This window comes from Pongo pygmaeus, chromosome 10 (genome assembly GCF_028885625.2).
Source record: "Pongo pygmaeus isolate AG05252 chromosome 10, NHGRI_mPonPyg2-v2.0_pri, whole genome shotgun sequence".
In the NCBI taxonomy this organism is placed as follows: domain Eukaryota; kingdom Metazoa; phylum Chordata; class Mammalia; order Primates; family Hominidae; genus Pongo; species Pongo pygmaeus.
In genome coordinates, this window is record NC_072383.2 from 1,852,349 (window position 1) to 1,865,748 (window position 13,400).

The window sequence follows — 13,400 nt, forward strand, 5'->3', positions numbered from 1 at the left end:
ATCATGCTGACGCCCTGGCTCCATAAAGGTTGCTTTTGGAGCTCTTTGGGGGCACCCACTGTGGGTTTTGGAGGTCAGGATCCTGAGATCCGCCAGGACCTCTTAGAGTCAGCTCTCGGTTTGCTGTGTCTATTTGGACTGGGGAGGAGTGTGCCCCACTTACTGGCTGAACACCCCCATGCTGAGCAGCTGGGTCACGACAGCACCATCCACCTCCCCCAGAAATCTTCCCATCTGTGAGAGAGGGACAGCAGAGAGAGAGGGAGGGAGAGAGATGGAGCAGGATGGAGCCTTCCGAGTCCAGCATTATTTATTCAGCTCAGGTCCAGGCTTTTGGTGCCAGGTGGGCTTTCCCTCTAACTGCCTCTCAGCATAATCCAGCTGAACCCTTCCACCCACGCCCCTCTCCGGTCCTGGCTCCCTCCTTACCGTCCAGCCTGGTGCTTCGTAAACTGGAAGCAGTCACCCGCTTGCTGACTATGAGACCAACCTAGAGGCTGCAATATGATTTTTTTAAAGGTACAGAATTCCTCGGAACAATTCTGTGTGAATCACTTGCAGCAAGGTTAAAGAATGTTTCATGAAACTGGATTTGTTGTATATGCTGTGTGTGTGTGTGTGTGTGTGTGTGTGTGTGTGTTGGGTCAGATATAAAACACGTTTCTGCAGGTCAAGGTCAAAAGCAGCGCCTGTCTCATGCACGCTGGTGTCCTCATCTTCCCAGTGTGAGAGGGCTGCTGTCGCTTTTGATGTCCCTCCACCACCTCCCACAATCAGTGTGCCCTGTGGATCAGTCATTTGTCGCCTCCACGACAATGACCTTACCGGATCCCTTGCCCTGTCTCCACTGTCCACCTGCCCTCCTAACTGACGTCTCCCCTTGTCCCCTGTGGCACCGCCAGAGTCATCTTACTCAAACGCAACATGGATGGGTCACTCTTGCCTTCATTTCCAAAAAATAAAACAGGACCCTCCCTCCTGCCCCCAGCTCCCCTTTTGTTGTCCATCAGCCAGCATTTTGTGGCTTCTGTGCCTTGTGCCAGGCAGCGGCCCCCTAGCTGGCTGAGAATGGCCTCAGGCCCTCCACTCTGCCACCTCTCATGGCCTCTGTACCAGCCTTGGCCTCTTGAGTCTGCCGTTTCTCAGCATGGCAGGGTGGCAGAGCTTGGGCTTTGGTGTTGGATTTCGCCTTTAATGTAGGCTGTCTTTAAAAATTGGGGATAGCGTGTGTCTGGCGTGTGGCTCCCAGTAAATACTTGAAAAATGGCAGCCATCGTTAGGAGGAGAGGTCCGGGGTCCGGCTTGGCTGCTCTCCCTGCCCTGATTACCCTTTCTCTGTCCTCATGCCAAAGAACTTTTTTCCTCACCCTCGCTGGGAAGTCTTTCGATTCTAACTTTCCCAGCCAGAACAAGGCCTTCCTCTGCACTCTGGCAGCCTGTGGAGTCCTAGTCTCACTCTGCCTGATAAGATATTTGGTTGAAAACTGTATGAGAACAGGACATGTCTTACTCATCTCTGAATTCCCCAGAGTATCTTGGTACCTGGACATACTCAGTCAGTGTGGAATTTTGGTAGGGAAGGGAGGTGGGAACCAAGCTGATGGCCATGTCAGGTTCTTCATGGAGAGCTTTCTAGCTGCCAGGGCCCAAAATGATGACATGTGTGACAACTATCAATAAAAAGAAATGCAAGGCTGGTACAGGAGCTGAGGCACATGGGCCTGGCCAATCTCAAGGAAAGCCAGGCATTGTCTGGGTGCCCACCTGGGGCCTGCCCTGGGCAGCCAAGTAGACTCCAGCAAGCCTTCTGAAGGGAACAGAGATTTATTCCAGACAAGGGCTAGTCAGAATGCACAACTCCTGAACACCCAATGAACAACCAGAGAAGTTCTCTCTCAAATAAGAGATGATGGTGCAGTTTCAGGACAATAACCCCAGCACCATGCCCGTGGTTCATAACGCTGTGACTTACAATCAGCCAATATGGGGCCACAGGTCCCCCATGCGCCCACGCCAGGAATCTGGGATGAAGTCAGGAAGTATTACTTTCCAAATTGGACTTAAATAACAAAACATAGTCCTTACATCCTACAGTATTTCCGGTATACGTGGAAATGGCTGACTTATAAAATTAAAACGTAAGGATGCAACCCACTAAAAATGCATGGCAAATTGTAATCTAAAAATGGACGGGTCAATTACAAAAGTAAGCAGCAGGAAAACAGATTCAGACAAAGGTACTCAGACTTGTCTGTCTACACTCTGCTAGCTCTTTACCTGGAATGGCCTGACCACCAAAAACTATTTCATAACACCTTTTATTCATAAGGCACTCACCAGGTGAGTCTGATGCAAAAATGAATGAAATGGACACGAATCAAGAGCTTCAGACTAGTTTGCATGGACAGACAGGGAACACACGAACTCTCAGACAGGGCTGGCTGACAACCGGCACCTCCTACAGTGGTGGAAAAGAGTGGGAACCCAAAACCCTGGCAGGCTGCATGGAAGAAGGCAGTGGACATGGCAGGGGGACAGCAGGGAGGGTCAAGGGCATTCCAGCGACAGAACAGCACACGGGAATGTGAAAGGCATTGAAATCCTGCCTGTTCTTCACGGCGCAGCCCTAAAGCTCTCCCTGGTGCCTCCAGCTAGAGTAGACTCTCTCAGCTGGGGCTCGCTTTTTGCTATTCTAGTTACTGTGTGTGTGTGTGTGTGTGTGTGTCCCCTCCGTCACTCCTTCACCACCTGACAGCAGGATTCTAGGGGACAGAAATCCACCTCTGTCCCACAGCACCGCACCATGTCCTGTTCACAGTTATTATTCCATGCATATTTGCTGAAGGAATGTGTGAGGGAATGAATGACCCGAGTCTTCTGCTCCCTGGGAAAGTGCAGCGGGGTGGAGACAAGGCTTCTGACGAGGGTGGTCTTAATTCCTACAAGCCTGTCCCATTCTCCTTCCTAATTCTAGGCTTATTCACCAACAACCCTGTGGTTTAGACCCTGGATTCTGAGAAGAGAGGTCCCTGAGAGCAAGGATGTGTATCCTGGACACTAGAAAAATGTATCCCCCTCCATAAATAACAAACTTGATTTTTCTAGGATTTGTCACTCTGGCAGAAAATATCCATTCTCCCCGTCTTCTTTAGTTAGCCAGCCTGACTTTAATTATGGCAACCATGTGCTCAGCGAAAAGACTACATTTCCCAGTAGACCTTGCGGCAGGGACTGGCCAATGGAATGTGAGCAGGGCCCTGGGAGGGACTTCCGGGAAGCGGGCCCAACGCCTCTTGCCTCTTCCCCATCGTTGCCCTTGCGCTCTGGGAAGTGGACTGGAAGGCAGGAGCCCCCCCGAGCTATGCTGGGATCGTGCGGATGGGGACAGGCCGGGCCCAGGCTGCCTTCATCCATTCTTTTATGAGAGAATAAACCTTTAGTTGTTTAAGCCACTTCTCTTCTGGCAACAGAATGCAATTCCTGGCTGATAGTTTCTTTTGAACTTTGTCAGGGCAAATCCCTGACTCAAATAGAGTCCCTGAACCTGCAAAGCCAAGGTCCAAACGTCGACGTGGGATGCCTTGTCGATTTAGGAGCCCCAGACCGCCCGTGGAGTGGCATTGAAAGCATAGCACGATGCAGGGGCCTGACCGCCCCAGCCCCCCTTTCACGGGGGACAATTCACAAATAAGCAGTGGCCCATGGGCTGCTTGAACTCTGGGGCTGGGTCAAAAGAGTCGAGGACCCCCTGCCTGGCCTTCAAGTCTGGAGGGAGGCTGGGGGAGGAGGTCCTGCGAGCACCACCCAGAAGCCTGCAGGGGAAGCAGATGGGGGCAGAGGCAGGCAACCAAGTGATGAGAGGTTGGGCAGTCCCTCCCAGGCCTGGACTAATTTGCAGGGCTGTGGGAGGCTGTGCCCAGAGAGAAGGGGTGCTCTTGACTCTGGTGACAGATGGAGTAAATGTCCCATGGCCTCCTTACCTGGGGACAGCCTCCGTTTCTTCTCTAAAGATGGGAGCTCATCCTCCTAAGGGGTGTGGACACTCAAGTCCCTGTGTCTGGCTCGTGTGGGGATCAGTTTCCTTTTGTCTGCTCCTGGCTTGTGCAGTCTCACCTGCCCGTCCGTCCTCCAGGCTGCAGTCTCCTAAGGAGTGTTTTGGACACTCAGGGGTGCCTGGGAGGGACGTGGAGGAGCAGGGTGGGGGTGGAGCAGCACTGCACTCCCCAGAAAGTCACCTGAAGAGCCTGTCTCTGACCACGACAGGATTAATTCTATTCCTGGAGGGCCCAGTGGAGCAGGGCCATTTGGGACGCCAGGAAGGCAGAGGGAGCACTGCTGCCAGGGCATGTGGTGCCCTGGAAGATGGCCAAAGCAGGCTGCCCAGAGTGGAAAGGATGGGAACATGTGCCAGGCTGGGAGAGTGACTTGAAGATGAGGAGCCTGGGCTGGGCGGGCTGTAGGGGGCAGAGAAGGTGAGAGGGATTCAGAGAAACAGGAGCCAAGGCCCAGACAGGCATGCCTGACGCCCCCTGACGACAGAAAGGGACGCCCTGCTCTGAGGGCCTGCCCGTCCCGGCTCACTGGGCTGGGGTGTGGAGGGAGCAGGGTGCTGTGCTCTGAGAGATCCAGGTCCCTCAGGGAAAGGTGCTGGGACGGAGCCTCGGATTTTCTAGGCTGCAGTTGCTGCCCCTTGAAGATCCACTTTGCAGCTCCCATGGGTGGGTGCTGCCCAGAAGCAAATGACAGGAATCGGAGTCCCCAGATTCAGGGTGACAGATCCACTATAAATATTACAAAGCTCCACAAAGCCGCTGTCATTGTCTGTCCCCAGCTGTCTGCTTCTCTTTCTAGGCCCCACATCGAGGGTTGCAATCTTGTCATCCATAACTCTTATTATTATAAGAACGAGCCCTGGCCTGGAAGAGAGGCCAAATGTCTATCAGCAGGCCTGGAACACCACCGGCACCAAGAAAGAGCCAAGCAGCCACTCCCTCAGGCTGGCTGCAGATGAGGCCCTTGAGGTTTCCCCACTCACTGACTACGTGGAGGAGGGCGTGCAAGGACTTTGTCTGGGAAGAATCTTTGCATCTGTAGCTCAACAGGCTTCTCTCTCCGGGTCCCTGGGTGAACCCTAGCAGGGACAAGGAGTCGCTGGAAGCTTTTGACACATTTGCCCAGTCAGGAAAGTGACAGCAGCCAGCTAAAGTGCATCCAGAACCACAGCAGCCATGAGGCCTGGGGAGGGTTCTCAACCCACCATGCACCCAGTCACCTGGAAGGGCCCCTTTGAGCAGACTGCCGGACCCCAACCCCAGAGTGCCTGAGTCCCTAGGTCTGGGGTGGGACCCTGGCAAATCTGCATCTCTAACAAGCTCCCAGATGCTGGGGCTTCTGTCCTTCAGCCACACTGGAGGCCTAGAGATAAGCAGGGAGGAGCAGTGAGGAGTGAATGAGTTAGGCGAGGCCAAGCCCTGTGGCCCTCGATGGCGCTTGTGTGTTTGGGGAAGAGGAGCAGGTTTGGGTCGGTTGGTGGGAGTTGGTGGTGGGCAGACTCTAAAGTGGTTCACAATGATCCCGGCCTCCTGGGAGTCCTGCCCTTGTGTAAGCCCCTCCTCTTGAGTATAGGTTGGACATAGTAACTTGTTTCTAGGAAGCAGAATATGGTAAAGGTGATGGGGTATCACTTCTGACATCAGGTTTCAAAAGACTGTCACTTCCACCTTGGTCTGCTCAGTCTGATGAAGGAACTTTGAGCTGTGAGCTGCCCTGTGAACTTTGCTGTGAGCTGCCCTGTGGGAGAGGGGGCCTCTGCCTCACAGCCCTGGAGGAACTCCATGCTGCCAACATGTGACCAGATGCAGATCCTTCTCCAGTCAAGCCTGGACATGACAACAGCCCTGGGGACCTTGAATGCCGTAGCCTTGTGCAAGACCCTGAGCCAGCCGCACCCAGATTCCTTACCCACAGAAACTGCCAGATTTTAAGTCTTCTGGTTGTAAGCCACTCTTTTTGCGATCATTTGTTATGCAGCAATAGATAACTGCTATAGAGTTGTTAAATGAATAAGTTTTTTTTAAAAACAGCAAAAACAGATGGATGGACAGAGGGTCGGACAGCTGAACAAGTGGCATTAGCCCCAGACTCTCCACCGCCCTGTCTTCCACTCATCTCTCAGTCTAGCGCCTGCTACCTCCAGCCCTCACTCTCAGGCCAGTTCAGTTCTCCACACAGTTATCGAGTGCTGTGTGCCAGGCACCATGCCAGGCGGGGTCCCTGGCCTGGTGCCCTCCCATAACCCGAGACAGTTCAGGCTGCATGGTCAGAGCTGTCCAGAGTGAGGAAAGAGGAACTGAGCCCTGTCACAGTGTCATGACTCCCAGGGCCTTGACACTAGCCCAGAGCTTAACACAGGGTTGGGATTCCTGGGCCTTGCCTTTCAGGTCCTAGAGGCATTGGTCCTAATTCCATGAGACTCAGCCGAGCGCAGCAAGTGAATGAACTCTGCCTTAAGCGGTGACACAGTGACCTGGGTGGGGCTCAGGGCCGGGAGTGTCACCCAGGGGGCCGGGACTTGCAGCCTCCACACCCACCAGAGAAGGCCAACCTAGCTGGGGCCATGAATTGTGCCCTGCAAATGCTGAGGTCCCATCAAGACCAGTGTTCTCCCAGCTCAGTTCCCCTTCCAAGAGGTCTTTTCTGGAGTCTTCTTCCCCTCTTCTTTGCTGCTCTTCAGTTGGCTTTCTAGGTTTGAATTCTAGCTTTTCTGTTGCTGTGCGTTTTGGGGTTAATGCCCTAACCTTGCGGGACCTCATTTTCCCCTCTTGTGTAAAGTGAGACTAATAAGGTCCCAGCAGATGATGTGGGGGCCCCTCCTCCCTTCTGGGGCCTCACCATTGGGGGAGCAAGGGTGAGCCACGCACGGCGGGAGCGGGGGCCCTGGCAGGAGCCTCTAGAAGGTCAGTTCGTTTCTGCCCTGCTTCATTTCATGGAGGATTTGGATGGCATATAAAACTACACATGGGGTAAAAAGGTAATAGAATCATTAAGAAAATGGGGGTGAATGAGTTAAGTAAACAAATACATTATAAAATACAAATCTCTGAGTAACTGATTGCTACCACATCTAATCCAAACATGTTCTCAGTGATTTTACAATCTGTGAAGACATGTGAGCAAATGTGGTCCGGACAGAATAGGACCAAAGTGGCCCAGTGGGTTATGAGAGGGTCCCCCGAGGGGTTCCTATCTCGAGATGCCACGTGCTCACCAGCGTCTCAAGGCTGGGGTGATTTCCCTCCAGGGCCAGCTCCCCGCACGGTTGTCCGGCTGCCTCTGGAGCAGGGGCTGGCAACTACAGCCCCTAGACCAAGCCTGGCTCACTGTTGATTCATGTGAGCCCTTGATCTAAGACTGGCTTTTCCATGTTCAAGTGGTTGGGGAAAAAAGTCAAAAGATGGATAACATCTCATGACACATGAAATTTATATGAAATTCACATTTCAGTATTCAAAGGTTTTACTGGAGCAATGCCACGTGCATTTGCTTGCAGATAGCCCATGGCTGCTTTCTTGCTGCAACAGCAGGGCTGAGTCTCATGAAGCTCAAAACCAACATGTGCATCTGCCCCTTTAGGAAACGCTCGCCTACCCCTGCTCTAGAGCTTGCTCTCAGGCTTGGCCATCCTCTCCCTCTGTCCTGCCACCTCCCATCCCAGTGTCCAGGATGCAAGCTCTCTCTAGGATGCCTTAGCCCATGCTCCGGCCCTTGAAAGCCAGCACCACGGGAGGCCTGGGGACATGGTCAGTCTCAGTCACCCAGGGCGAGAGGGGTTGGAGCACGAATGAGGGGGCATCAGGTGATCCCAGAGCCTCACACCAACCACTGGTTTCAACTCTCGTCATCACCGGTTTTCTCCCAGAGCAATGGAAAAATACAAAGGCCCAGCGCTCTGTCTGGGGAGGAGTGAAATGGCCGAAAGGGGTCATGAAAGGGAGAAGGGGGGTGGGTACCAGAGGCAGGCACCCAGGTGACCGTGAGGCACAATTAGCTGTGTGTCCTGCAAAGCCCCCTCCCTAGTCCCACCAACAGGAAGTAGAACGAAACCATCTTTGGCTTCTCTGCTCTGGTGGCTGAGACCTGCTGCTCATTAAGTGGGTCATTTAAACGCTACCCCAAGGAGTTAGATTTCATGACCCGCTAGTGCCCCTTTGTCCTCACTTGCCTTCTTTCCCAAGTCTCCTTCCGACACCCCTGCTCCCGTTCCCGCCCTGTTCCGACTTCTTTGGATCCGAAGCCACATCCCGTTCAGGCCAGACCACAGCCCTACGATGCGTGGAGGCGGCCTTGGCCACGACCTCCGCATCAGCCTCCACATCCCAGGCACTTAGGGCCTTCAGCTGGGGCTGGCTCAGACGCTGTGTAGTCCAGCCCCCCGCGAGACACAGCTAATGGAAGCCGCTTGCCCACATCACGTTTCTAATTAGTAGCAAAGCTCACACAGAACCAAATACTATGCCTCTTTCCCCGAGGCTCAGGCAGGAGGCTGTTCTGATGCTTCTGCCTTGCTTCAAGGAAATACATCTGGTGAATATATCTGGATTTGCTTCAGGTTTGAATGGACTTCTTTCTCAGTTTGATTCCTGGCTAAAGAAATAATCCATTTTGAGGCCCCTTTTGGAGCCCAGCAAGTATAAAAATATTATTGTACTTTCTCTTTTTCCTTTCTGAGCACACGCTGGGTTCAGGAAGATACCCACAGCCAGCGGGGGCGGGGGGAAGATTAGGATGTGCAAGCCAGGCATTCAGGCGAGAAAGCATCACGCCCATCCCCCATTTCTTCTCTGACACACCGAATGCCGGGTGTGGTGGGCGAGAGTATAATTTTCCATAAGGTCCAGACAGGACAAGAACATGAAGTGGGGAAGCCGCGTCTTCTGGGCCCCACGATGGTAGAAAGGCAGGCGGGGGTTGGGGAGTGATTTGATGAGTGAGTGTGCTTGGATCCCTGTGGGGAGGCCCCGAGTGAGGCTGAGCCAGTGTGGCCAGGCAGGGCCCTGAGATGGGGTTACTGAGTGGCTCCTACCAGGCACGGGAGGAGGCCAGGCTAGTGACAGATAAAATGAAGAAGTAATATTTTCTCTGACTCTCTGAGTTGAAAAATGCTCCAAATTCTGCCTTTTGCTCTGTTGACTCTGGCGTCAAGAACACCGTGTTCTTCAGACCTTTCACCTGAATTGGCCCCCAGCAGGGTTCCCTTGGGGGCCATGGGGCTGTCTTTGGCTGGAGTGGCTGCCTGATGTCTCCAGTCCTCCTGCCGCCCTCTCCCCCTCGTTCTACATCCCCAGTGACTCACCTCTTGGGACCTCTTGGAGATCAGAATGAACCCGTTGTTGTCAATGACGAAGCAGTCCAGATCCTGAGAGGAAACCCAGAGGAGAGGTTATGCCAGGGCCCTCACCCTGCCCGGTCCTCTGGCCTGTCCCCCAGCTCTGGAAGGCAGCGTGGCAGCTTCACTGCAGGGGAGAGCATTTGGGAGAGGGAAGCTGGCCTGCCAGGAGGACCGGGCGGAGGGCCATGGCTCCCTCCTCCACCTTCCTCACACGGGCAGAACTTACACTGTCCTCGCAGCTCTGTGTGCACGGCCCGTCCACGGTGCTGCACTGGAAGAAAGAGGAGAGACTGAATGTGGGACACTGCATGTGTGGTAGAAATGGCATGTGTTAGTGGGAAAGCTGCGTGTGTGGTACATTTGCAGTGTGTGTGCATGTGTGCATGGGGTGTGTATCTGCATGCAGAGGGCACGTGTGTGGGGTGTGGGATGTGTGTATCGTATGTGGAGAGCACGTCTGTGAGGTGTGTGCGTGTGTGTGTCCGTGTGTGGGGTGTCTGTATGGGGACGGCACATGCGTGTGGTGTGTGTTAGCACTGTGTGTGTGGTATGCATGTGGTATGTGGCCTGTGGGTGCCTGGCTGGTGGATTGGCCCAGGTAGCCCTTCTAGAGGTGCAGGCTCTGCAGTCCCTGGGCCTCGTTGCTGGTGTGGGGAGGGGGCTTTGTGGGTTCTGCAGGGCTCCTGCACTGACTGTCTGGTGAGGCGGTGGGTGACCGCAGCCCCCTGCCCTCCGTCCCTCTCAATTCACTCTCGGGCTCCCTGCACCTGCCCAAAGTCAGGCCGCAGCAGCGAGTGATGGGGGCCGGAGGGGCTTGGCGTTGCGGGACATTGGGGCTGAGGGAGCTTGAGGGAGATGATGAGGGCAGCTCAGAAGCTCAGAGGGACCTGAGGGCTCTGGGGAAGCAGAGGGGAAAGGAGCCAGTAGAACGGACAGGACCGGGCCAGGGAGAGCTGGGAGTTCTCAGCCAGAAGCCGCTGTTGTCTCTGGCATCTCTTGCCAGCCATCAGGGCCTGGACCCTGGACCTTGGACGGTGGATCGAGGTGGCTCTCCCTTTGCAGCGGGGAGGCGTGCCAGTGGCTTTGGGGTGGTGAGAAGGGGTGACTCTGGGTCGTGCCCCTCAGCACTGGGCTGGGAGGGGCTGGGGACCAGCGCTGAGGCCTGGCCTGCAGGCTGGGGAGCTGAGGGGCTGAGAAGCAGAGGGGCCGGGAGGGCATCCTGAGAGCCTCAAGGCAGCGGAGCATCCAAGGGGAGGGCGAGGGGGTCTCACACCCAGGGGAGCGTGGTGAGTCCCCAGCCCCGACCTGGCCCGACATCACACCTACCTGCCGCGTTGCCGCCCAGAATTTGCGCTGGAGGAATTCCAGCTTCATTTGGACGCCCACGGCTACAGGGCAGGAAGAGCGAGCGCAAGGCCAGGGAAGAGACGGGGAGAGAAAAAAATAGAGTCAAGTTAAAGAGAGGAGGTGCTTCCGCAGGAACTGAGGAGAGAGACAGCAGCGGATGGGAGGACTGCGTCAGAGGACAGAGAGCAAATTGAGGTTCCTGGGGAGTGGGAGGGGTGGGGGAAGAAGAGAGACGGCAGCCCCTCTCGTCCCCACTGGAAGAGCGCCAGAAAGTGCCCAGCAGTGATGAGGCTCCCATTCCAGAGAACAATGAGGGCAGATTCATCCTAGATCTCTGGGAACTCAAGGCTGGTGGATGGGACAGCTCAGTCCCCCCTTTCCCATAGATGGGAATGTAGAGGCCAGAGAGACCCACCCATTTGACCAAATCACGTGACCAAGAGTGGCGACCTGAGACTGGAATTCAGGGCCGTTGCCCTAGCAACTCATGGGCTCCTTGGATCTTAACCTGGTGTAACCATTTCTTTAACACCCTCTGTCTGCTCAGGATCTTCCCCGCTTTATAAGGAGGCTCTTTTCCAGCTCAAAGCCAGGTTCGGATTTGCCCAGGGCTGCAGGTGGGTTCCAGGAAACTACAGGCACCACCAGCTGGCAAATAGTTCTCTTTTGATGACTCTGCTTACAAGGGCCACCCCTGCCTTTCTGGTTCCCAAATAGGCTTGGAGAACCCAAGCGGGTGCTCACATATCAAGAGAAATCTGGGACAAAGAGCTCCAGGAAAACTTGGGGCCAATGAATAGAAAGAAGCGGCAGGTTATATTGAAAAGAAGAAGAATTTCAAAACTAGGCCAGCTTCTTAGTGTCTGGTATAATAATATCAAAACTGCACTGGGCGCTTAGAACGTGTCCAGCACCTCACATGCATGAGTGTATTGAATCCCGCAGCAGGCCAGTCCTATTATTATTCTGACTTTCCAAGCTGAAGAAATGGAGGCTTTTCAGAGTCACATGGCTTGCCCAAGTCACCAGCTCGTTAATCACAGAAGCAGGACTGCAGCCTGGGCCTGTCTATCCCTGAACCTGCCTCGTCTCTGAACCTGGACTGAGTCCTGGTGGTTGGGAAGGAGTGGCAGGCACAGGCAAGCCGCTGTCTACTCAGGCTCCGGTCTCCTCATCTGTGGAACGTCAACGGATGTGGCTTCTTAACCATCACGCTGTGTCCATCACAGTCATTCTCACTTCTCGAGTACCCAGTTGGTGGGAGTTCCAGTATGGCACAGAGATACAGGATTGTGTTTTTGTTTTTTCAATCTGGAATGATCTTAGAGAAATTTGATGGGAAAAATGAGAGCAGGGAAGGGTCAAAGGCCAGAGGTCCAGCCCTGCATTTTCCAGGGTTGTGATCTTTGCATTTTGTCTCCTCAGCTGCAAGATGAGTCACGGTTCCACTTCCCCTAGAAGGGCAGAAGTTGCATAAGATTGTTGAGGCTCAAGTGGGATAATGTGTGAGGCTGTTACTCTAGACTAGAGCCTTGGTTTTTAAACTTCAGCGTGCATCAGAATCGCCTGGGGTTTGTTAGAACCCCACCCCCAGAGTTTCTCCTTCAGGGGGTCCAGGGTGGGCCTGAGAGTTTCTGAAGTGTTCCCAGGGGTTGCCGATGCTGCTAGTCCAGGCACTATATTTAGGGAACCCCTGTCCTAAAGCCTCACCAATTGAACCTTCTAAGATGATGAAGATGACCTACATCTGTGCTGTCCTAAACAGTAGCCAATAGCCACATGTGGCTACTGAGAACTCGGAGTGTGGCTAGCACGCCTGAGGACCTGAATTTTAAAAAAATTTAATTTTAATTAACTTAAATTTAAATAGCCACGTATGGTTGGTGGCCACGGTTTTGGACAGTGTTGTTCTAGAGCTAATCTGAGTTTGCCGATGAAGAAACTGAGGCTTTGAGAGGCCCCTCCCCTTCCTTGGAGTCTCATGGCAATCCTGGGGTGGTACTCTGGCTGGCTGGCCTTCTTGAACGTGTCCTATGATATGGGAACATTTGAGTGCTTTGGGGGTGTCTTTGTTGCTTTGAGGTCCAGGTAGCTGAAAGGAGTGGGCTGGAAGGGGAGGGGTAGACCCATTTGCTGGCTCATGACAAAGATGAGAGCTGCAGACACAGTGCACAGCAGCAGGTGAGGTGTGCTCAGGGCTTAGCATGGCCGTGCTCCTCCTCCTGCTCATGTGCCCCTCTAAGGTTGCGGGGACCCCTCAGTCTCTCCTCCTTCTTTTCCCTTATAAGACCACCCTAGATATTCATTTTAGACAGATTTCTTTCACCTGTAGGAAAAGGCTAAATGAAAGAGGATCATCAGAGTGAATCACGCTAGTGCTCAGAATGACCAGCTCTTCGGGATTGAAGAAAGCTTCCTTCATCCTGTCCTTGGCCTCCAGTGGTCAAAGAGGCCTCACATTATTCCTAGAATGAGACTCTGCCTTTCCATTTGATGGCTCAGTGTCAAGTCGCATAGAATCATGAGATTTCTGAGCTGGAAGAAATTCTATGATTCTAACATGGGGAGTCTGGAGAGGGTGGGGGTGTAGGTTTTGAGGCTCCTTGGGCAGAAATGGGGGGAGCAGGGCACAGAGCAGATTTTCCCCCACTTGGTTCCATTCCAA

General features: G+C 53.8%; 1 protein-coding gene across 7 annotated transcripts in view; it reads right to left on the reverse strand.

Moving 5' to 3' along the window:
* Window positions 1–13,400, reverse strand: part of CACNA2D4 (calcium voltage-gated channel auxiliary subunit alpha2delta 4) — a 133,233-nt gene that overhangs the window by 14,354 nt on the left and 105,479 nt on the right. For 6 of the 7 annotated variants that reach the window (XM_054444108.1, XM_063672310.1, XM_054444109.1 and 3 more), the window contains 4 exons: window positions 10,715–10,776; window positions 9,615–9,659; window positions 9,353–9,415; window positions 164–234 (listed from right to left, as the gene is read on the reverse strand). In XM_054444108.1, the coding sequence (XP_054300083.1) occupies window positions 164–234; window positions 9,353–9,415; window positions 9,615–9,659; window positions 10,715–10,776 (241 nt within the window). Of the gene's footprint in view, window positions 1–163; window positions 235–7,025; window positions 8,644–9,352; window positions 9,416–9,614; window positions 9,660–10,714; window positions 10,777–13,400 lie in introns of those variants that run through there. The other variant, XM_054444110.1, reaches the window with a different exon arrangement.